Source organism: Coccinella septempunctata, chromosome 2 (genome assembly GCF_907165205.1).
Source record: "Coccinella septempunctata chromosome 2, icCocSept1.1, whole genome shotgun sequence".
In the NCBI taxonomy this organism is placed as follows: domain Eukaryota; kingdom Metazoa; phylum Arthropoda; class Insecta; order Coleoptera; family Coccinellidae; genus Coccinella; species Coccinella septempunctata.
In genome coordinates this window covers 38,821,737-38,843,776 of record NC_058190.1, presented here as the reverse complement: position 1 = coordinate 38,843,776, position 22,040 = coordinate 38,821,737, and the positions used below count along the sequence as shown (strand labels likewise).

Genomic DNA, 22,040 nt, shown 5'->3' with positions numbered 1-22,040 from the left:
TTATCATATATCAACTTGACAAATAATAGATTATGTTGATTATGTGAAACAGGATGAATGGGAAATGAAAACACAATAGTTCTTTCATTGTTTATTTTTAATTTTAGTTGATCCATCTTTAGGCTTTCTGGGTTTGTAGTACTTCACCTTCTTTTTGTCTTTCGTATCATTTTCAACTGATTTTTTCATTGTGTCTATAGCGTTTTCTGTTACTTCCAAATTGTCAACCAGTGAAGGATGATTTATAAGAGGGTATTTTCCATTGATCCCCCTTGGAAATATTGGTTTCTCTAATAAATTAGCAAGCTGCTTCCTTTTAATGTCATATAACTTTTTATATTTTGCCCTGTCTTTGGAGTCATGGTTGAGTGACCTGCAAAATAATAATCAATCTTTCAAATCTTTGTTTTCTTCTTTTATGATTAGCCCACAAAAAAATTTCAATAGACTTACACATTGTCAATTATGATATCCATTTCTTTGGCAGCTTTTTCAAACCATCCAATCTCAGCACTTGTTTTTCGGACTTGTAATTGCAGTTTATCCACTTCTCTTGCCAAATTTACCCTCTCCTTAACTGCATCTAAATAGTTCCTTTCAACTGGGAAATTTGGTACATCTTCACCTATAAGCAGAATTTTCATAGTGATGCGCAACAAATATCAATAAAATTATCAATATATTAGATGGGAAAAAAGATCTGAATTGTCAACTCCAGAAATGTGAAAGTTGATGTAATAAAATATAAAATAAACTAATAAGACAATTATTGTTCTCAACATAATACTTTGTTGTAATGCTCACTTTTATTCAGGGTACGACATACCCCAATGTACTTCTTTATCTCAGATGCATCAATGATGAGAAGGGTAAGTCCTTCTTTGGTGGCCCTAGCAGTTCTTCCAGATCTATGAATGTAACTTTCACTGGTTCGTGGTGTTTGGTAATGCAAAACATTGTCCACTGATGGAATATCCAATCCTCTTGCGGCCACATCAGTTGCTATTAATAAAGAATTTTCTCTATCTCTGAACCTGAAAAAGTTTTGAATTAAAACTCAATCTTTAGTATTGGGTGTATTATCAAAGAGTATCAAGCTTTCAATTTCGTATGGGAAACAGTTTAATTTCGGATTCTATAAACGTCCCTCCTTTGAAATATAATGTACCAAAACACAAATAATTGAAGGAATCTTTCAATTCAAAGATTATAATCTAACTCTATACTATTCACTTTCAAGAACAGGGCTGCTTTGAAACCACAAATTACAGCACTGTAATCTTTGACTCACCTTTCAAGATTTTTCAATCGTTGCTTTTGCTGCATTGATGCATGAAGAGGTAATGGATGACACTCCAACAATGTTAAAAGTGTTGTCAAGCGTTTTACGCAGCCAATCGAGTTGCAAAATATTATAGTTTTTCCTGGATGCTTCTGAAGAAAATAATAAACGTAATAATCTTTTTCTTCTATTAAACAGTTGATTTTTCCCTCGGAAAGATTATTTGATAAACCTAAAAAACACTTATGAACTCCAACTATAAATATATCCAATAAATATATTACCAATTCCCTTAGTAATATCCACAATTTTGGGATCATGTATTCCTAAGCTGTCAATAATTTTCTTAAGTTTTTTTTCTGGGGTCATTTCAACATTCTTTCTGAATTGTTTCATTTTTTTCACAATATGCCTGGGTAACTCATGTGTTAATGTTAGAGTAGCAGAAAAAACAAAATTCTGTCGTTGTTTTTTGGCTTCTTCATTTCCATTTATCTTTTCTAAAATACTCTGCAGTTCTTGGAAATGCCCTCTTTCCAGCATTCTGTCAGTTTCATCTATAACCAGGAATCTAAAAATAAAAATAAATCGTAGGTGATCTATGTATTTCTAAATGATTGAAATTATTTTGAGTTTAAAAATTCAACTAACAAAACTTAGTCTTTAATAATTCACCTTATTTTATCAATTTCAAGCAAATGTTCATATCCTAATTGCACCAATTCCCATAATCTTCCCGGTGTGGCAACAATAATTTCTGGAGATTTACTCAATACTCTTTCTTGCTTCACCACTGCCATTCCTCCAACTAAAACTGCTATACTGATATCTGAAAATATACATAAAACTGCATATAACAATATATTTCTTGGTTAATCTCAATGTTAATTTTCCTTTTAAAAATTTGCATCACAATCACAACCAAATTGCAAAAATGAGCCAAAAATCAATTTCAGTTAGTTTCTGCTTCTTTAATATTTTCAAAAATCAGCATTTTAAATAAATATACATTTGAAATACAGACACGCAACAATATTTTTTTTTAATCAGAAACGACGGCTACTTATTCTGACCCACCAAACTCAGTGATCTTTGTTTGAGACAAAGGATTTAAGATTTGTCCCCAACAAGTGCCAGTATGGCACCACTAATTTTAATACAGACCACCCTCAGTGTAGGTATATAACATATAACAGGAATTCAATTGAATTGCTCACCAGAATACTTTGCCACTGCAATCAAATGATTTTTTATTTGAATAGCAAGTTCTCTTGTTGGTGTTAATATGATTGCAAAAAGGGGATGTTCCTCACACATACCTGTAAAAGATAAGATAGGTTATTTTTAACAGGAATTTTCTATGCAGAATTTGTTTGCCAAGGGTCTTTTTTCAGTTTATAATAGGAGATACATATATGAGAGAGATACCCTTACCGTCCGATTTCATTTGTATGATGGAATTCAGTATGGGAAGACCAAATGCTAATGTTTTTCCACTACCTGTTTCTGCTGCTCCTAGTATATCTTTTTTACCTAAAATAAGAGAAACCAAAAGTTATTCAAATTCAAATTGCTATGAAAAATTAGCTTACCAAAAATTGCTGCAGGTAAAGATAGCGATTGAATTTCTGTTGGATACTCAAAGCCTTGATCTCTTATTCCTTTCAACAGGAGTTCCGAAAGACCAAACCTGTTCCAGGCACTTGTTTCTACATTTGATTGTTCATCGATTTCTTCAACTGTGGATCCCAATTTAGATGGAGCAATTTCTAATTCACATTTTTTCTTTTTTTTCTGTTTTTTTTTTAATTGGTGATCTGATTCGCTTTTCTTCAATTTACGTTTCCTGCTCTTGAAATGAAACAATGCGGTTGTCAATATAAATACATAATAACATGGGTTATACATCTAAGAGTTGCAATATACTCATTATACGGGAAATAGTTGCATGCTTATTATCTTACCTGATTATTAACGAGTTCATATTCTGTACATTCTTCTATCCCAACTAAATCTTCATATCCTTCATTAAACACTGAACCATTAATCACAACAGGTTTCCATTTTTGGTCAATAATTTTTTTCACTTTCATATTGGTTTTTTTATTATCAAGCACAAAGAGAAAAGTTAATCTTTGTCAAAAGAAAATAAAAATTTTGAATTAAATTGAAAATGTTTCTAAATGAGGTTATGGCCACAGAACATCATAAATACAGAGCAAAGAACTACATGAATCACATAGCCACAGATTTCATTATCATTTACCATCAGGTGTTTTTTTTAGACGTACCCAAACCAATCATTCAAACCGACGAGTTCTGTGTCATAGCAAACGAACTAGGAGTGACGTTAATTGTCAACATTCTAATTATTTATTTGAATTGATCTGGCCGATATCTTATGAAAATCCATGGTTAATCTAGAAACGTGATTTTTCACTAGGATGAGTTATGTATTTGTCCACCACAAGTATTTCGCGTGAAAACACTGATCACCTGATTATGAAACTGGACGTTAATATTTTTCCAAACAGCTATGGGATAGTTCCGATATTCCCGGATAGTACTGTCAGTATTCCCAAAGATTATAGAGTTATAATCTTTGAGTTATGGAGGGTCCATACTTTGAGTATTTCCAGTGACGATGCCCAGACGTTCGAGTTATTCGATTGCGGGCCAGTAAAACCAGCAATATTGGGACTGGCCCTAAATGATAAATAAATAAGAACTCCTGAGGAAATTTGAAATAAAAATAAAACCGTCTGTAACTTACGCCGTTACCTCATTTTTGTGGAGGGACAGTAGTTGGGGAAGTAACCGCTCGGTTACTAGCTGTTACTCCAGAGACAAGAGTTTCTCTATGTGTTACTCACTGAAAAATCCCTGAACCTGATCAGAGACCTTTCTCTATTCGCGATTCAATGGTAGGTTGCGCCCTCTATAAACATTCGTTTTGTGACATCTACACAAGTAGGTCGAATCAGTGTAAACAGAAGGAAATTTGTGTAGTTTCGTTGTTTTTGTACGCAAGAATGATGGCTAATAATGAAAATGGTGTATTCCTAAGCTTCAAGGAGTATTCTAGATATTTAGGATCCATTCCTACTAGCAGAAATTTATTAGAAGGTGAGTAAATGCAAATTTATAAATGAAATATTCATTGACCAAACAATAAACATTTTAGGAGGAGCAGTCTTGAATGCCGGGCATATTATGATGTGTGGAAATTTGGGAAAGAGCAGCAGAGTCATTGAAGTTTTTGGTTTGTGTTTGCAAACATCGGCCCCCTCCTCAGATCCTCACGAGATTAAGGGAAAATTATAATCAATGAAGAATCGGCCATAATATCAGCATTTACCTGTTCTTGTAAGGCCAGTTTAGGAGGGAGGTGCAAATATATTTCAGCAATTCTATTAGAGTGCACCAGGTTGTATAAATTCAATGTATTTGATGTCTGAATCAGGACTTGCAATTTCACAATCATATATACACAATATAATTGTTAGTTTTTTGCTGTTCCTTGTGTTTTTTGTTTCAGGACTGACCTTCTCAAACTTGAGAAAATTTCAAGCACCGACCTAAAATGCTAGTGGAAAAAGAAAAAAGAGACTAAATCCAAATATCCAGCTCTTCCACTTGAAACGAATCACTTAAAAGACAAAACGTCCCCTGCGCAGGATGATCACAGGATGAAGAAGATATAAGGAAATTTGTTATAAATAAGATGCCTTCATCCAGCATTGCATCTCACAAGAAAATAACTATAATCTCATTTGAACCTCTGAAACTATAATGATTCATTTTCAGAATGAATTCTGATTTTCTGAAGAATTTCTATGAATTTGACCCACAAATGAATTTCAAATGCCCTCAGTGTATTATCACATACAATTAATTGGCTATGTTCAATTCTTCAAATGTATGTATGACAACTGAATCCAATAAGGCTCTCTGGAAGCAAGAAAGAAAATTTCAAATCACTGGTTCTCGATGCTATGATCAGTATACCTATTCAAAAAATTATTGGGAAGAGAAATGTAGAACATATTTCTATCCCAAGCAATTTTCGAATGTTTATACCAGACATGGTATAAAATATGAACCATTGGCTCCAGAAATTTTCGAAGAGAAGACGGGGTTGTCAGTACTGAAGATGGGGCTAATAATATGCAGAAGCGAACCTTGGAAAACATTACATTTTTTCGAATAGTTAAGTTTCTGTGACATTTTGAATTAAAAAATTAAGTATGTATATGTTATGTTTTTTCATTGATTAAAGAATTATGCATGTATGTATTATGTGTTTATACATATCTGTACCTATCCTGGAGATTTGAATTAATTCTTTGAAAAGATTAGGAGTGTGGTAGTACTGGTAGTAATTTGAAAACAATACAATTCAATTCAATAATGTAAATTATTATGTTTGGGAAAAAATGAAAGGACACCATGTCCCTTTTGGCACAACTATTGCATCCATAAACGCAACAAAACACTTTCGATTTCGACATTTTGACTAATTTATCATCCATCTTAATATACAAATATATAAACCAAAACAATATAAATCACTGGATTCTTCAAACCAAGTGTTTACTGTTTGTTTTATAAATGGACGATCTGAAAACCAAGCTAAACAACTTCTTCAACCTACTTCTGGAGTTTTAAATTTTCGCCACCAGGTGGCGTGAAGATGAACTTGAATCGCCAATGACCCTGATTATTCTAACTCTATGGTCTATGTCCGAGACATGTCACTTGTGTGTCTCTATGGCTAAAAAAAAAATTTCTATGAATGTATGATGTAAATATTAACCCAAAAAACTGTTCTGTCATGACATTATTATTATTATTATTAATTTTGGACGTTCGATATGTTGAAAAATGTTAATGCATAATTCAAAGCAAAAATGTTGGACTTCCTGCATCTTCTTCGAGGAAGATTCGGTAAATATTTTTCCAAAAATTTTTGGGTCAGGTATCATTTTCATTTACCCTAATTTTTTTAAAAGAACATACAATATTTTAAATAACGATCAAACCGTATAAGCACCGTATGAGTAAATTCAATATTGAATATATTGTTCTATTTTTCCTTTTTCGAATATTTGACCACCTTTATAAAGAAATTCAGCATTGCTAAATATGTTTACAATTTGTTTTATCTAGTAGACGAGGACGACAGTATGTACCCAATTATAAAAAAGCTTTTAAATTATTGTTCTTATATTTTCGCACGATAACTCAATGCTCTTCTAAATTAATGTTGAAATAAAATCTGTTGTTTTACATAGCTCATTAATTATGTTAGCAGGTGGCAATTACACATTTCCAATTTAAATTAATATTTTGTTCAATCAATTAATCAGAAATTGAATGGCACTTTCTAGCCAAGTTTCAGGTTCTTATTGATTTTTTTTTACTCTGAGCAAATGTTTGAACTATTTGCATTGAAAAATGATTAATATTTATAAGTCACAATTGCTTTTAATTATATTCAATTGGTATTTAAAAATCTACTAATAAAAAATGGATTTCCATAAGTTCACTTGTTCCAACAAAAGTTTTAAAGCGAGAAATATCATTACTTTCTTTTGAGCCTATGATGCCAACGGATTCTTCTTAATGATTTGGGGAAATAAAGCAGAATTATTGAAATTGCACTAATTTTTATTAATTCTCCATTCTGAAATCTTTTTGGGCTCAAAGGAGCGGATTTTTTTTACGTATATAAAAGCTATTTCCTAACAGTGGTTCCAGTTTACATTTTATAAAAGCAGATAGTGAAACGCTAAAAAAAATATGTATATAGTACATCCGAGTCTCCTCGGATATATATAAAAGTATGTGAAATTTGCTATATACTTTTGGGGGAGAGCTTGAACCCTTCAACCCCCCACTGGATGCGCCGCTGGTGGTTTTTCTAATAATCTGCACTTTAGGCCCTTTGAAAACGTAAAAACAGTGTATATTTCTATATTGTATTTTTGTAAAAATAAGTATCGCCAATTCAAAACAAGATATAGCGTCACCGGTTATGTCATACGTTGAACGGATTATCTCAAGTTAGGACATTAGGTGATAATATTACCTTGAAATATCAAAAAAAAGATATCTTCAATTTATTGTCCAATGGATAAATCTGATACAGAAATTGAATTATTTCATCCATATTGTTCCGATATTAATTGAGGCGTACAGCGCACAATTTTTTGTAATAACTATTGTATTTAGCTTCCTGTCTTGAAGCAGAAACAGTAAAACAATTTTTGGTATTCGGTATAAGCTGCAAGAACATTTTTCAATCAATTTTGTTCTTATTTTGTGTCTTTGAATTTTTTTCTGTCCCACTGATTTGAACTGATTAATTTAACATTTGTGATTAGTTTTTCTTATCAAAAATTCCTCTTCACATGCCGATACATAGGTTGTTTCTTCATTGAAAAATTCTCCGAAAAATCTGTCGAAATATAAACTTCAGTCAGTCTACGTCATAAAATGAACTCATGATCAAAGATTATAGAGTATAACTCTATAATCTTCTAGAACCCTTCAATCATGACCCCACAAAACTTGTTGGTTTGCGATTATACAGGTGTTCCATAAACATTGCTGACATATTAATTATTAATCTCTGAATTATTCGGAGTCGGAAAAAACCCCTATGCCTTTGTCGGGAAATGCTTCCAAGATACACCCTGTATAGTGTGTATAATATCTTGTTAGTCCACTTAAGCACTGAACGTCCCAACTACATGGACCAGGTAATCGATTCTAGATAATCCCATACGATCTTCGATTGACCTCGTTTTTTTAACGCTTGTTATTTGATGGCTTGAACGAGGATGATTTCAAAAATATTATTCTAATGGTGGAACGGGATTTCATCTCCTTGAACTGCACTGCTTAATCGATTTTCTACTGATGTTTGTAGGAACACTACGCGTATTGTGTATTGGTGTTCATATTCTGAATTTTCATCAGATGTCACTATTCTCATGTACTACCAAATTTTCCATTTTATTTTCCTACGTGCTCATTCGTTTTAATTTGTTTCAGTGGAGTACATAGATATAGACTTAACATTGTGGCTCACATGGTGTCTAACCCCATTGATAGTAACTTTTTTACTTCCTTTGATTATAGTCATATTATTTTATTTTACCGCGTTTACCTTGTACATATACAAACTTCATTGGAGAAATATAAAGGACACTCTTTCATCGGGGGACCGATGGGAGGCAGGAAGAAAGTTTGTTGGTGCCGTTTGGGATGCGCACGGTTGGATTTGGCATAGTGAGTAATATTAGGATGTAGAAGCGATTTTTTTGTCATTATGCACTTATTATGGCTCCTGGCTTTTTCCAGCTTTAGTGTTTTTCAATGCAGTGGTCGACGGCTATTCAGAGTGAGCAAAAAGTAACGCACAAAATTCATATCTTCGACGTTTACTATTTGGTCAATTTTTATTACGCAACTTATCATGTATGATTGAGGAGTTCGTCATGTAAAAAGGAAATATTGGAAAATAGAACCCAGTCCTCGTGGAGGGTGGATGACAAACTCCTCAATTGAAAAATACTATTTTAAAATCAAAATTGACCTTATTGAATAATTTCTACAAAATATAATGATTGAGGGATATATTAATTCTGGCATATTACTTTTTACTCACTCTGTATGTATATAGATGTAGAAGTGATGTGTCATTTAATGTGAATTCCAGAGTGTGGGAGTGTATGTAAATTTCAAAAGATATTGTTTTTCAGGTTACGAAATAGACGGATTAGAAAATATTCCAGATTCAGAACCCGCCCTTATTATTTATTACCATGGAGCGATTCCTATTGATATTTATTATTTTTTAGCTAAAGTTTATTTCCTTAAAAACCGCATGGTTCATACTGTAGCGGATAATTTTCTGTTCAAATTCTCAGGTAAGAATTTGTTATATTGATCCGGTAGTTTTTGTGTCTGAAGAAAAAATGTGGACAACGAATGCTGTCAGTTTATTCGCTGTATGAAATATTTATATAACTTTACCAAGATATAGTGTGAATAATTCTTTACTAAATCGATTATTGTTCGAGAATCTTGTGATGGCTTATTATTCGCGCCATCCGCGTAAATAATACGCGAGTAGAAAACTTTATGCAACCATTGAAAAAGATTATTTCTAAAACATCTCACCTGATGAACTAAATCGGTTGTAATTGGATTTTAGGTTTCGGTATAATAGCAGATTGTATGAAGGTAGTACCAGGAACAATACAAAGTTGCGCTAATATTCTAAAGGAAGGAAATGTTCTAGCAATATCCCCTGGCGGGGTTTATGAGGCACAATTCAGCCGAAACTATAATTTAATGTGGAAAAAACGCTTCGGATTCGCGAAAGTAGCAATAGAAGCGAAAGTGGTTAGTATTTGAAATGTGTAATTGATATTAATTTCTCAAAAATTTCATCTAAGTTGTGGTTGGATCTGATATCTGCAAAACAATTTGAAAAATTTCTCCCTTTCTGAAATGTGGCGAGTTAAAAATGGTACCGCAGATAACATGGGACAAATGCAGAAATAAATGCTGAAATAAAAGTCACTAATAATGTTGCCGAAAAAAAAATGTAGTTTTTTTGGAAACAATGAGATTCAGAGAAAGGCATTTTTTTTTACTAACATTCCAAGGCTGCAGAGAATGAGGTTTTCAATTGAAATGTTAATGAGTTCAGACAATAAATACATCGAGTCTCCTTTTCGATCGCACTTTTTTTCGTTATCGGTTCTCAAAAAACTTCTCGCGCCAATTACTTACATCCCCTATCGCCCAAATCCTAGGAACCTCTTGATATCAAAAAGCATCTAATAATACATAATTCCGAAGGTATTTTCATTGTAAGCATGTTTATGCATGTTGTTTCCTCACTTTGATTAGAAAAAATATTATATAATATATAATTAACTGATGATTTGATTTGTATGTAGAAAATAATCCCCATGTACACTGAGAATTTGAGGGAGGCATTTAGGACAGTTGGAATTGGACGTAGAATTTTCCTGAAATTGTATGCAAAGTTCAAGCTGCCTTTCGCACCTGTATACGGGGGTTTTCCAGTAAAACTCGTCAGTCACATCGGAAAACCTATTGATTATGATCCAAATCTAACGCCTGAAGAACTCCAGAAGAAGGTAAATATTGCAGAGAAAAAATATTTAATTACATCTTCCTCTGAGAAGAAGCATTTCGATTCCAAATAATATCTGCTAAACGTCACTTCATTTTTCACATTTCTGGGAGTATAATATTCAATCGTTCTAGTTTATACTACAAGAATCAGCTGTGTTCTCAGTGTTCTAATGTGCCGAGATCTATAGAGCTGATTCTTACAGTATATTCTAGGCCTCCAGATATATTTTCATATCTTCGGTATTTTTTTTTGCAGTAAAATGCTCGAAAAAAATCCATTTGTATTTCAAATGACAAATTTAATGTATAATTGAGAAGTTTGCCAAGGGTAGTCGAGTTTTTCAAATAGCAACCCAAACTTTATGTGTCAGGATATTTTGGTCATTGATGGGGTTTTTTATCACCTTTTTTTATCATAGCAATGAAAAAATGGTTGAACATATGTAATTGAAATTTCTAATTGTCTATCTATTTCTGGCACAAAAAGCATACTCTGTAACTGTTAATATTTTGGTTTGTACCAGTTAATGTGCTGAATAAGTGAATACAGATTTCTTTCAGGTCAGCGATTCACTGGAAGAATTGATCCAGAGACACCAGAGGTTACCAGGAAGTATCCTTATGGGACTTATGGACAGAATTCCATATTTTAGGAAACGCTTTCCTAAGAATAGTCACGATGATTGAAAAACGTACTTAAGAAAAACGAGTTTCTGCTGTAAATTAACAATTTTAATTTTTGGGCTAGGTCGATATCAAGACGAGTTGTAGAATAAGAAGGAAGATTCCGGTTGTAAAATTTTTTAATTTTTTTGTATGATAAAATTGTTGATTATAAACGAGTATTAAATTGAAAAAAAATAAATTCAATTTTAAGTAAATTTCTGCGTTTCTTTTGAGTCTGGTTTTAGCTGAAACATTCACTACTAAAATGAAATGGTGGGCATACGATGGCCAGTAACTTATCCCTAAAATCTTAAACGGTTTTTGGGCACCTGAAAAATTTTAAGGGTGATGGCCTATAACTTCCAATTTTTATACAAGCGCTCATTATTACAGTTTTATGGGCAAAAACCTGAATATTTCAAGATAATATAACGTAATTCACATGGATATCTTTTTCGATCATGGACTTACCTGAGATGTGACTAAGAGCTCACTAATTGTAAATAAGAGGGGAAAACATTCCATCCATCGCGCTCAACTGGTCACAAATGGCTCTCTTTCCAACTATCTAACTCATTGTAGAGCCTATAATGGAAAAATGTTATTCTCAACCTGCATATATTCTTTTCAGAGATTCTCCTTATAAATATCAAACAATGGGGTTCCTGTTAAGAAATGGAGACAAAAATTATACTAGAGAATCAATCTGTTAGTCCCTTCAAGCTTGAGCATTAGCAGAAGAAATGTTAAAGGAATATTGAAATTATACATACCTGCTGTTATATTCAGATTTCACATTAAAATTTTTTTGACTCGAAGCCAGTTATATAATAAATTATTTAGTAGCTGAAGATATTCTGGTGCAACCTCCTATCATGAAAAACTTCAACCTTTATGATCAAAACAAAAAAATGAGGTAATGCCGCGAAAAAATTCTCCAATTTTAATCCGCAATGAATTTGAAAAAACCGACTTTCCCGAGTGGTATTGGATATGAAACTGAAACACAAATTAGATCTTATACACTTGTACTACTAGCCTCACATATTTGTGGTATATATCTATTCCAATACACTAGGACCATAAGTAACTATAATATTTATATCAATAAAATATTAGCCAAATTATTAATTCTAATAAAACAAAATTGTTGTTCAAATTTTATTTGACTCGAATTATAATAACTTAAAAACTTTTTTTCTTGTGGAATAATAATTTAAAATCGGATTTGGCTAAGGTGATTCAATATCAGTTCAAGTCCTATAACTAAGGTTTCTATTGTAAGAAAACTAACCCAATTATATTTCTTAATGAAGAAAAGTTATCTTATATGAGAAAACTTTTTTATATAATTCAATATTTTACGTCATTCTGAATGCATACAATTTTCAAATTATAGGTACTTCATAAGGGGCGATTATCAATCATTGTTCATTCATAAATTACCAGTAATTCTTCACATCTGCTGCACACAATGGTATAATCATGTCACTTTTGAGTTAATGCCAATAATTACACTACGTCACATAATGTCATTCGAATGTCTTTTCAGTTATTACTTATAGCAAATATATCACTGAGAAAAATACATATCTACATTAAATAAATATTCAAAAATAATCTATTTCTCCACAGTTGTATCAGTAATATGATCAGGTTTGAGACCAGCAGCGAAACGTTGCCACATTTTAGAATAAATTAGTTCTAAGCCTTGTGCGTAAATTTTACAATCGAATAAGGGGGATGTTGTTCTAGCTGCCCAAACCTTATGCCTCATAGCCTTCAAATATTCTTTGTCAGTTCCCAACTTTATAGCAATATCTTGATAATCAATCTCTGACTTTGCAATCAATTCAGGACATCCCAAGGTTCTCAACTGACTTGCAGCTACCCTTGAAGCTAAAGTTTCCCCTGGCAACGTTACTACTGGTGTACCTGTCCATAATACATCCATACTCGTGGTATGGCCGTTACATAAAGGCGTGTCTAGACATACATCAGCCAATTGACCTCGTCTAACATGTTCTTCTTTGGCGGCAACATTACTAAAAATAATTTTTCCAGGAGGTAGACCAAGTTGCTGAGCGGTGGCTTGTAAATTAGGTTCGCCTACTGCTGGGAACCTCAATAACCATAAAACTGCATTAGGTACAGCTTTTAAAATGTTGACCCACATTTTAAGAGTTGTTGGATCAATTTTGTAGAGCTGATTGAAATTACAGTAAACAATGGCATCATCAGGTAGTCCATATTGTTGTCTAGTCGTGATGACTATGCTTTGAGGTACTTCTTCCCCAGTTGCTGCCTTATTGTTTGTCTGTGTAGTTGCTAGTCCATTCTGCACAACTACCCCATTCAAAGAGGTTTGAACTTGTCCTGAAGCAATCATATTCTCGATTGGAGTAGTTGTAGGCAATTCAGCTACCTTCAGACTGATTTCTACAGGTTTGGCAGCTCTAACAACTTCCTTTATTTCAATAACTTCAGTATTCTCCACTAATGGTGATAAATCCGTGGCATTTATGATGGCTACATTATCTGCAAGGTTGTAGTTAGACGAGTTGCTTCTATCGCTCAAAATGAGTCTTTCTTTAAGATGTGGAAACATTTGCCTGTGATCTCCAACAAAATAAGTGTAGGGCATGTAAGCCAATTTCTCACTATACTGACTCGCCAGTTCAATTGGAGAAGTTACTGCATCAGTAATCAAATAATCCATAAAGCTAGCCCCACTTGTTCCGGGATATCCCAACCACATAACCTGAACAGGAGCTGGTCGAAGTGCAAATATTTCATTTCTCGCACCTTTAGTATATCCGTTCATGTTGACTAAAATTTGTATTCCGTCTTGATAAATTTTATCAGCGGCCTTGCCATTGCAAGGAATATGCGATAGGTCTATAAAATGATCTGCTTCTCTGGAAATCTTGCTCCTGAAAGTTGTACCATCATCGGTGCTCAAAGCGTAGCAGAATATTTCGACTTTGGATCTATCATGAAGACCAGGAACGGACTGCATCAAATGAGATGTAGGATGGTTTCCGAAATCACTACTGACATATCCAATTCTGAGCCTTGCACCAGTTTCAGTAGAGAATTTGTATGGATGTTTATGCAATACATGAATCTTTTCTAGGCATAAGTTTGCATGTCTAGCAGCGATGGCTTTGCGAAATTCATGTGACAGGGGGTAGAGCATGGAATGATGAGGGTGCACTGAAGGTAGCCTGTTCTTCTCCAATTGATCTGCAACAATGCTGACTAATTTCTTCATTCTCACTCCATAATCAGTCCAATCGCACACAATCTGTAAACAGTGGGCCAAGTTGCAGTATGCATCAGGAAAATCTGGTTTCAATTTCAAAGCAGTTCTATACGATTGTATAGCTTCTGGTATATTGCCGGAGTCTTTATGAATGCTGGCTAGATTGCTATGAGCATCAGCAAACGCTGGATTTATTTGTATTGCTCTTGTATAACATTGCAGGGCTCCAGATACATCTTGCATTTCTTTAAGAGTATTACCCATATTTGAATAAGCATCAGCGAATGTAGGTTGAATACGAATTGCTTCTTTGTAATGCATTAAAGCTTCATTTAACTTGCCCTGTTGCTGTAAAACTGATGCTAAATTGCTGTGTGCAGCAGCGAATTCAGGGAAAACTTCCAGTGCCTTCAAATACAAACGAGTTGCCTCCTCTATATAACCTTGCTCTCTCTTGATGTTTGCTAGATTATTCAAAGAATCTGCGTGGGTTGAACATAAACGTAAAGCTGTGTTGTAGCATTCTTCGGCTTCTGCAACTTGTCCTTTTTCCTTCAGTGCATTAGCTAGATTACAATATGCATCAGGGAAGTTGGGTTGTAATTCTATTGCTCTGCGATAGGTATCTATTGCTAAGTCGATAAGACCCTGTTCGTAATAGACACAGGCGAGATTTCCATGTACAACAGCGTTGTTGGGCGATAAATTAAGAGCTCTCAAATAAGCAGCTACAGCTCGGTCAAATATCCGAGCCTCCTTCAGAACGTTCCCCAAATTTATGTAAGCATCTAAGAAGTTGGGATCGAGACCTACAGCTTTTTCGAAATGGTGAATTGCAAGCCAAATTTCACTCTGTGCATTGAAGACGCATCCCAAGTTGCTCCAAGCAACAGCAAAATCAGGTCTGGTTTCGATGGCTTTCAGATAGCATGCTTTTGCTTCATCCAATCTACCAAGGGCTTTTAACAGGTTACCTAAATCACTGCGAACACAGTATAAGTCAGGATTATACTGTAAAGCTGTTATATATGCTTGAACCGCTTGTTCCATATCACCAGCTGCCACCAAAGCAGCTGCAAGATTGATGTAACCATCAATGAAATCTGGTTTCAGCCTAACAGCATGTCTATAGTTATCCAATGCCTCTTGAAGTTGACCCCTTTCTTTGAATACATTTCCCAAATTACTATACGCTTCAGCTAATAGTGGATTTTGCTTTATTGCCAGAGTACTGAAGTGAGCAGACTTATCAAGCCTCCTACACTGAAAATGTATGCTCGAGAGTAAGAGAAGTACACCTGTGTTAGTTTGGTCCTGTCTCCACAACTGCATGCAATGTCGCTCAGCATTCTCATAATCGCCTGCTTGGTATTCTCGATGAGCCAGTTCAAGGAGGCCAACAGATGAAAGCTGTGGCAGATCGTTCATTTTTAAAATAGCAATACTCGAGGGCAGGGAGAGGTCGATATTATTTTGGGGATTCATCGATTCGTAGGTTTGTTACTTTCAACTCAAATGCTTGAGAATTGGTTTGTCTTGTAAATTGATGTAGTCCTGTGACTTTGCTCCACATTAGTGTTTATTTATTCTCCCATTTAAGCAGGAGTTCCTTCCTGAAAATCAAAATTGTATATGATAAGAAAGGCATTCAATGAGATCTCAAATTGATTATTGTATATTTAAGCAAAATGACCTGAATATTATCCTTATCTTACGACATGAATAGAAATGAGTTTTTATTCTCATTTCAATCATAAAATCGTAATGTTTTGAAAGTTTCATAAAATTGACACCAGCATCACTTTTAACAGAGTATTCTGCATTATGTTACCAGTTTAAAATTAACCATTTCAAGATTAGTGTAGATCAATATGCTCCAACTATCATTCAATGTTGAGATAAAATACTCAAGACAGTAATGTTAGAGAGTAAAAAATTGGTTGTATGTTATGATTTGTAGGAAATATATGCTGAATAAAGCTAGGCGAAAACAAAAATTAAAAAATATTTAAAACCTTCAATGGCCTCTAGAAGGTATTGAAGATATGTAAAGTTAAAACATAAAAAGATGCAGATTTCAACAACAAACCATGAAGGGAAGATATGCATCAACAACTCAAAATTTCATTAGATCAACAAATATTGTTACTACAAATTTGGTATAATATGAATCACATCAGATTGAAAAATCTACTAGTAACCCCTTGAAAAGTGTTGGAGCAGATACAAAACTATTTTAACCATGTTCTGAATTCCAACATACCCTTTACAATCAGTTAAAACTCATATGCCAATACTTTCACACAGACTTAGAACAAAATATTTTTGGGGCTAACCCATATAATCACCTAACGAATTTTCCAATTATTTGTAATTCTTTGAAAGCATTTTGATTTTCAACAGTTCAAATCAACTTCAAATCATGAATGGAGGTGATTTTTTTCCAATTTGTTTCAGTAGCAGTTTATAAAAAGACGTTTGCCAAAAACCAGACCTCTTAAGAAAATGAGATAATTATTATTGATAGCAATTTTATCAGAAGGACTAATGAAAATTTTGATGAAGAAGCATAACCTCTCCGATATTTTGTCCATGATTTATCCATGAATGAAAGTTTTATGGAAGTAAATTCTTGTAGGCCAATTACTAATGCAAACAACCATTTCTGTTGAACCTTCAAGTATTATGGAAAGAAATTATAAACTAGTCATGATGCCAAAAATTTTCTCACTGTACATGTGCCATGTCTGGGAAAAATCAATCTACATATATTTTTAATTTGTATTGCCGTATCTGTATCCAGCTCATGAATTAGATTGTCCATTAAAACATCTTGATGTCGCCCTCAATAAGATTAATTTGTAAAACTTATAGGTACCCAATTCCTTGTTTTAAAATACCGAATAAAATTCTCGATCAAAAGAACTGAACCAATTTCAGGTACATACCGAATGAAATAAATTAATCATCGTCTAAAATTACCCGGCCTGTTTGGCAATTCCATTTTGAAATGATAATACTCTTTTCGTTGATGGCTACTCATTTGTAAATGATATTTTACACTTACATAAGTTATAAACACTATTAAATCAATTGCATCCGAAGAAATCGGGTAAATTTAGAAAATTTAAGGCGTAATATGAGATATTTCTATAGGAAATGTAGGAATTGTGTATCCGCAAATTATTCCGACAAATATATATTTCAATCGAATGTCAAATCGTGACGTCACGAGCACCATTCCCATTGTGATAAAATGGAAAATTTTCATCATTTAACGTAAGGAAATTTAGGAAGAACAAGGAATAAATAAATATCTACGGTAATAATCGAATATTTTCCTCAAACAGGCGATTCCTACATTAATTCACTGTTAAAGACATGCATCATTCACATGCAGTAAGGGAGAAACTGAGAAGTACATCTTTACATTACCTTTTAAAATAGTTTGGGCTTTTATCTCAACCAATATTCGAATAAAACACTTAATTCTTATTAGATTTCATATAAATCACATCACTGTACTTTCAATATTCATTTCAATTTTACACTACAAGATGCACCACAACCACAGAACACATCGGTTTAAGCGCCATCTCTTTGCCGAATGCCGAACAAGAAGATGAAATTAATTCCTCCTGGTGGATCGACTTCTGCTTTCAAGAGTACATGTACATGAAACGAATTTAATAACACCCGCTGATATAACAAATGTAAAGATCTGAATCGTTGGTTTTTTATCACGGTGTGTTATGAGTCTGTTTTTCGTTTAGTATTTACCCGCTAATCTTGTACACGTCCTTTATCCATTTTATGAATACATACAATATTCAATGTGCATTTTAGTATCATAGCGAGTAATAAAGAGCATCCACCACATTAATGTTTTTAAATCATTATTGATGTATAATGAAAGCTTAATTCGACAGGCAGTGCAAACGAAATATAATAATAGTTTTTTGAAGTTTGCGATTTATTCCGTAGACCAACTGATTTATTCAGGCATCAAATATCTATAATTGATTTTTCCACACAACACTTTAATAAAGCGCATCCACCATGTTGTTCATACTAATAAAGGAGTAGTCTATAATAACAACAAAAGTTGCGGAAGTCTGCTTCTAAAACAAATTCCTTCCATTTTCACAATATATGTACCTTATTCAAATTACTAACTGTAAAAAGGATTAGCATACATGTTGGGTATGATCATTTTAGGAATATTATTATGTTATGATGCAAACATAGTGTTTCATCATTTCAAAATAATAATAAGTTTGTTCAGAATTTTACACGAATAAATAGGTAGGTACAGGACCTCTTCAAATCTGAACCAGAAAAATTTCCGGTTCTTTCAATGGCGTTGATTCCATTAATGTTGGGAATAAAATGAAGACTGAATTATTATAATTGTGATTGTGAAATCGGACTAGAATGGAATGGATCTCCTTCAAATATATGTGTACCTCAAAGATACTTTTAATCGAGGAGATGCTTATCCTGTTTTTATAATTGAATAGGTAAGCAAAAAATATTAGAAAATGTTTTAAGGATGAAGTTCGACTCGCAAAAATTGTGAATAATTATATTTTTCCGGAAATCATCAATAAAAACTAAGTTTTTATCTACAAAAAAATGGTACCTGCATATAGTACATTCATGTTTTCCATATCTACATATAGTTGTTAGGTATTGATAGATATCACTGGATACTTATTCAAAAACTTGTTGAAAATTTTAATTGAAATTAAATATTGTAGTCAAATATCCTACTATAACTTGGCCTGGCAACACGGATTTCAGCTTAGACATATGCATTTTTCACTGTCATTTTACAAATCACGTTGAATCGAAATGAGCAAGTCAATTTGTTGTGAGATTTTGTGACTTCTAGTGAGATGAAAGATGTATGTCGGTTGAAAGTAGGAGAATTCAAATTGAAAATATGAATTAGGGAATAATTATCATTCCGAATGAGTATGTTTTATAGTATTCCTTTTCATTTTATATCACTGTTATGTAATCTAGGAGAAAACAAAAAAAAGGATATGAGAAGGTTGAGAAAAATCCTAGTGTAGATTGTTTAGAAAAGTATATTTAGATATTTATAAAATTACAAAACAATCTGATAACAGAATTTCGCACAGATAATTAGCGTATTTAAAGTCATGCCATGTCAGTGAAAGTTAATTCAATTAAGAATATTAAGATGGTTTATGATATCAGATGGATTTTACCCAATATGAGAAATCAGTCCAAATTATGGACAATAGCAAGTACAATAACGGTGGCTGCAGTTGGTCTTTTCAGCAAAATCTTTATAGGTATGCTAATAAAATTAGGGAATCAATTAAAGTTAAAATATTCTTCATTTCTAGGATGGCTAAGCAAGACAAAAATTCATAACCTAAAAACCATGAGTTTATTATTGGATAAAAGGCCTAAAAATGTACCTTTATTAACTGTTTCAAATCATCATTCTTGTTTTGATGATCCAGGACTTTGGGGTGAGTGTAGGTGTAAGTGTAGGTGTAGGAAATAAAATCCAAGTTGCATATGAAATTGAAAATTTATATGAACTCGATCTGTTGGTGGAACAATTTAATTTCAGCATGTTTGGGTTTGAATTTTTTTAGGTACTCTTAATTGGAGGCATCTATTAAGACCTTCTGTGATGAGGTGGTCCTTAGCAGCTCATGATATTTGCTTTACTTGTTGGCAACATGCTTCATTTTTTGCTTTGGGAAAATGTATTCCTGTAATTCGTGGTGCAGGTGTTTACCAAGAAGCTGTGGACCTATGCATAGAATTGTTGGCTACAGGAAGTTGGGTTCACATATTCCCAGAAGGTGAGTGGAAAAGTTATGGTATAGTAAAAGTTATGCTTCACTCAAATTTCATTTAACTTGTAACACATAGCTTCAGAGCTCCAATGAACTATAGTATCTGGGGGCTTCCAAGATGCTAATGCTAATGTTCTTCTTAATAATTTCTTGTCTAAGGCAATCATTGCATTAACTTGCAATGGCAAGACACTCTGATATCAGGCAAAAAGGAGTTTCCTCCTTTTATTAGATTGATTTGGCCGATACCTGATAAAATTCCGTTAAACTTAAAACAGATTATATGATTTTCAAAGCACGACACATGTTCAGCTGTCACAATAGTATCTTCAAGGTAAACTACAGTTTTGAAATTCGGAAGGAAACTTTTGGAAGATACCACTAGAATTTTTCTCTTTCGATTTCCTCCTTTTCCAGAAACTCTTTCTTTTATCACAAAAAGGTTCTGGGGCAGTAAGTGCCATTTACGCTCCCTTTTTAGCAGCTGTGTTGACCTTGTTATTTTTGCTTATTTTGTTGAGTTTTCTTAGGCACTTCCATAACAGCTTTGAGTCCATGACATATGTGTTCAATGCTTTGTTAGCAGCTCGACCATCAGAATGGATCACTATGTCCGATCCTTGAATGTTTCTTTCCAGGTTTTTGTTTACACATCTTTTGATTGCTGGTATTTCTGCCTGAAAGACACTTGAGCAGGAGTCCAATGACAATGCACACTCAATGCTTGTCTCTTATATTCCAGATGTTGTAGTTTTTGAACCATCTGTTCACCATTTTTTGTATTTGCTCTGAGATTTAGGATGGTGTATTCCCTTCCTATTCTTCACTTTTACATGGCATCATGTTGAAGTTATTCTCAATGTTTTTATCATAACATCACTAGATATTTGTTCATATATAGTGGTCAGTTTTTGTTACTTATACACAATGATGAAAAATATTGTTACAGGAAAGGTCAACATGACCAAGGAACATATGAGGTTTAAGTGGGGTGTAGGACGAATGATATTTGAGGCCCCTGTGACACCTATCGTCCTTCCAATATGGCATATTGGAATGGATGATGTCCTACCCAATGAGCCACCTTACTATCTTCATATCAAGAAAAAATTAACGTTCAATTATGGAGAACCAATAGATCTGACAGATATGGTTAAATCATTGAAAGAGAAAAAAGTGACTGATGTAGAAGCTAGAAAGGCTATTACAGATTTCTTAGAAGAAGAATTGTACAAACTGAAGGTTAAAACAGAAGAATTGCATAAAAATAATTTTCCTTAATGAATAGGAATGTTTATAAATTTTTCATAGTACTATTGTCATCTACTTGTGCTAGTCATTTTTTTTACTCTATGCAATTGAACAGAAAAAATTGATATGGTACAATTTTAAAAATTTAATTTCGAATGATGGAAAAAGTCTGGAGCGACGAAAAATCGAGCGATATATACCATTTTTTTTGGGTTACTGGAGTATTTCTCCTAAACTTTTGGTTATTTGGTAAACGGGTGCAACTTTTATTGAATAGTATAAAAATAAGACATGAACAGATATTTATATAAATGAAAATGTTGATTCCATCAAAAATTTATCTAGAATAAGAATTTGTATTGGTATGAAGTTCTTATAATATACTTTACAATCAGCTACATAGACTCAGATTTCCAAAAATGTTTAGTAGGTGCAAATGAAATATTCAATTGTATCTGAATATAAAGTATTTAAATATTGTATATCAGTCTAGTGAGTACAATACAAAACATTCCATCAGTATCAATAAAAAAATGCCAACTCCAATAGTTAA

The 22,040-nt window shown here is 33.2% G+C and overlaps 5 protein-coding genes across 8 annotated transcripts; 3 read left to right on the top strand and 2 right to left on the bottom strand.

Moving 5' to 3' along the window:
• Positions 1-78: 78 nt before the first annotated feature.
• Positions 79-3,488, bottom strand: LOC123307333 (ATP-dependent RNA helicase DDX24). The gene is made up of 10 exons (XM_044889590.1): positions 3,247-3,488; positions 2,875-3,133; positions 2,717-2,815; positions 2,500-2,601; positions 1,958-2,111; positions 1,567-1,853; positions 1,292-1,514; positions 805-1,034; positions 454-625; positions 79-373 (listed from the first exon to the last, which is right to left on the bottom strand). Exons 1-10 carry the CDS (start codon positions 3,373-3,375, stop codon positions 85-87), a joined length of 1,944 nt encoding a protein of 647 aa, XP_044745525.1. The 5' UTR covers positions 3,376-3,488; the 3' UTR covers positions 79-84.
• A 701-nt stretch (positions 3,489-4,189) lies between these two features.
• Positions 4,190-5,578, top strand: LOC123307335. The gene is made up of 2 exons (XM_044889593.1): positions 4,190-4,408; positions 4,467-5,578. The coding sequence occupies exons 1-2, from the start codon at positions 4,204-4,206 to the stop codon at positions 4,604-4,606; spliced, it is 345 nt and encodes a 114-aa protein (XP_044745528.1). The 5' UTR covers positions 4,190-4,203; the 3' UTR covers positions 4,607-5,578.
• Positions 5,579-6,068: 490 nt separating this feature from the next.
• Positions 6,069-11,343, top strand: LOC123307334 (transmembrane protein 68). 2 transcript variants are annotated; one of them, XM_044889591.1, is made up of 6 exons: positions 6,069-6,229; positions 8,342-8,578; positions 9,052-9,219; positions 9,507-9,697; positions 10,261-10,464; positions 11,024-11,343. In XM_044889591.1, exons 1-6 carry the CDS (start codon positions 6,193-6,195, stop codon positions 11,147-11,149), a joined length of 963 nt encoding a protein of 320 aa, XP_044745526.1. In that variant the 5' UTR covers positions 6,069-6,192; the 3' UTR covers positions 11,150-11,343. The 2 variants fall into 2 exon arrangements, with proteins under 2 accessions (XP_044745526.1, XP_044745527.1); XM_044889592.1 differs by having other exon boundaries at positions 11,013-11,343.
• Positions 11,344-12,139: 796 nt separating this feature from the next.
• Positions 12,140-17,989, bottom strand: LOC123306579 (UDP-N-acetylglucosamine--peptide N-acetylglucosaminyltransferase 110 kDa subunit). Of its 3 annotated transcripts, none has more exons than XM_044888638.1 (2): positions 17,829-17,989; positions 12,140-16,006 (listed from the first exon to the last, which is right to left on the bottom strand). In XM_044888638.1, exon 2 carries the CDS (start codon positions 15,876-15,878, stop codon positions 12,750-12,752), a length of 3,129 nt encoding a protein of 1,042 aa, XP_044744573.1. In that variant the 5' UTR covers positions 15,879-16,006; positions 17,829-17,989; the 3' UTR covers positions 12,140-12,749. The 3 variants fall into 3 exon arrangements, with proteins under 3 accessions (XP_044744573.1, XP_044744575.1, XP_044744574.1); XM_044888640.1 differs by lacking the exon at positions 17,829-17,989 and adding an exon at positions 17,461-17,606; XM_044888639.1 differs by lacking the exon at positions 17,829-17,989 and adding an exon at positions 17,342-17,494.
• A 1,229-nt stretch (positions 17,990-19,218) lies between these two features.
• LOC123308013 (tafazzin) lies at positions 19,219-22,033 on the top strand. Its single transcript, XM_044890530.1, has 5 exons — positions 19,219-19,370; positions 19,422-19,717; positions 19,772-19,900; positions 20,030-20,242; positions 21,186-22,033. The coding sequence occupies exons 2-5, from the start codon at positions 19,567-19,569 to the stop codon at positions 21,515-21,517; spliced, it is 825 nt and encodes a 274-aa protein (XP_044746465.1). The 5' UTR covers positions 19,219-19,370; positions 19,422-19,566; the 3' UTR covers positions 21,518-22,033.
• Positions 22,034-22,040: the final 7 nt, after the last annotated feature.